At 45.9% G+C, this 929-nt stretch overlaps 1 protein-coding gene across 1 annotated transcript; it reads right to left on the bottom strand.

The window, feature by feature from the left end:
* On the bottom strand, window positions 1–438 carry DFJ58DRAFT_671498 (uncharacterized protein; the record flags this gene model as incomplete). The annotated part of the gene is made up of 2 exons (XM_041382963.1): window positions 1–251; window positions 301–438. Coding segments are annotated over 2 exons (389 nt in total), but the record flags the coding sequence as incomplete, so codon positions are not given.
* Window positions 439–929: the final 491 nt, after the last annotated feature.

Raw genomic sequence — 929 nt, 5'->3', positions numbered from 1 at the left:
TTGTACACTCGTGATGGTGCGTATACCATATGTTGCTTGAATAAAGGATTACCGATAAGATCCTTGATGCACTCCACAGGGTCATGCATCCAAAGCTCAACATCCTCATGCAGCAACTGGCCATTCTTGTCCATTCGATTTCCCTTGACGCTAACCTTCTTGCAACTCCAGGCAGGTCCGTGCGGCAGCTTATTGACCTTCTGTAGGAATGACCGATTGTTGTGGAATGAAGGTTTCATATGGTTTTGCGTCTATTACTATGGTCAGTGCATATTTTTCAGTCATCAACGCCAAGCTTACTATCGGTAACTTCAGAAATTCATCCATTCGAGTCTGCCCAAGGCTTTTAACAAGCCATTCTGCAAGTCCCCAATCTTCCCTGCCAGGACCAAAGTTAATTTTCTTGCGGACCTGATAAACAGAACACGACTCATACATGTCACAAAAGAGTGCCCACTCGTCTTCACCTTCACCCTCCTTATATCGCTGATACCTTTCAAAACTAGTTTGCCCCTCCTGCAACGTCCAGCCAGCATCAGGACATGGCTTGAAATACTGCCTGCCATCTTCTTCATCGGCCACATCTTCAACTGTCACCCGTCGACTTTTGATGCTGCTGGGTTGACTTCATCAAGATTGAAAGAGTTGGAGCATGAGCAGTGAAGTGGGGAAAAAGAATTGTTGTAAGCAAAATCAGCAGGTGCACCACCTTCACCATCTGTATCTTCAACTATTAACTCCCATTTTCTTCTACAGTCGGGGCGGATAGCTATATGCTTCTGGACGCTTCCCTTTGACGGGAAAGGCTTGCCACAGAATACGCAGCTGTGAGGCATGGTTGGTAAGTGATTCCAGTTTATTTTCTGGCTCTTTTTGATGTGTATCGTAATTTGACAGGTCTAGACTCTGGGCATCTTGAGCGGTACCCT

Source organism: Suillus subalutaceus (assembly GCF_016647625.1).
Source record: "Suillus subalutaceus strain FC151 chromosome Unknown DFJ58scaffold_296, whole genome shotgun sequence".
NCBI lineage: Eukaryota > Fungi > Basidiomycota > Agaricomycetes > Boletales > Suillaceae > Suillus > Suillus subalutaceus.
Note: the sequence above shows the minus strand (reverse complement) of the source record. Positions and strands in the feature narration are given on the sequence as shown.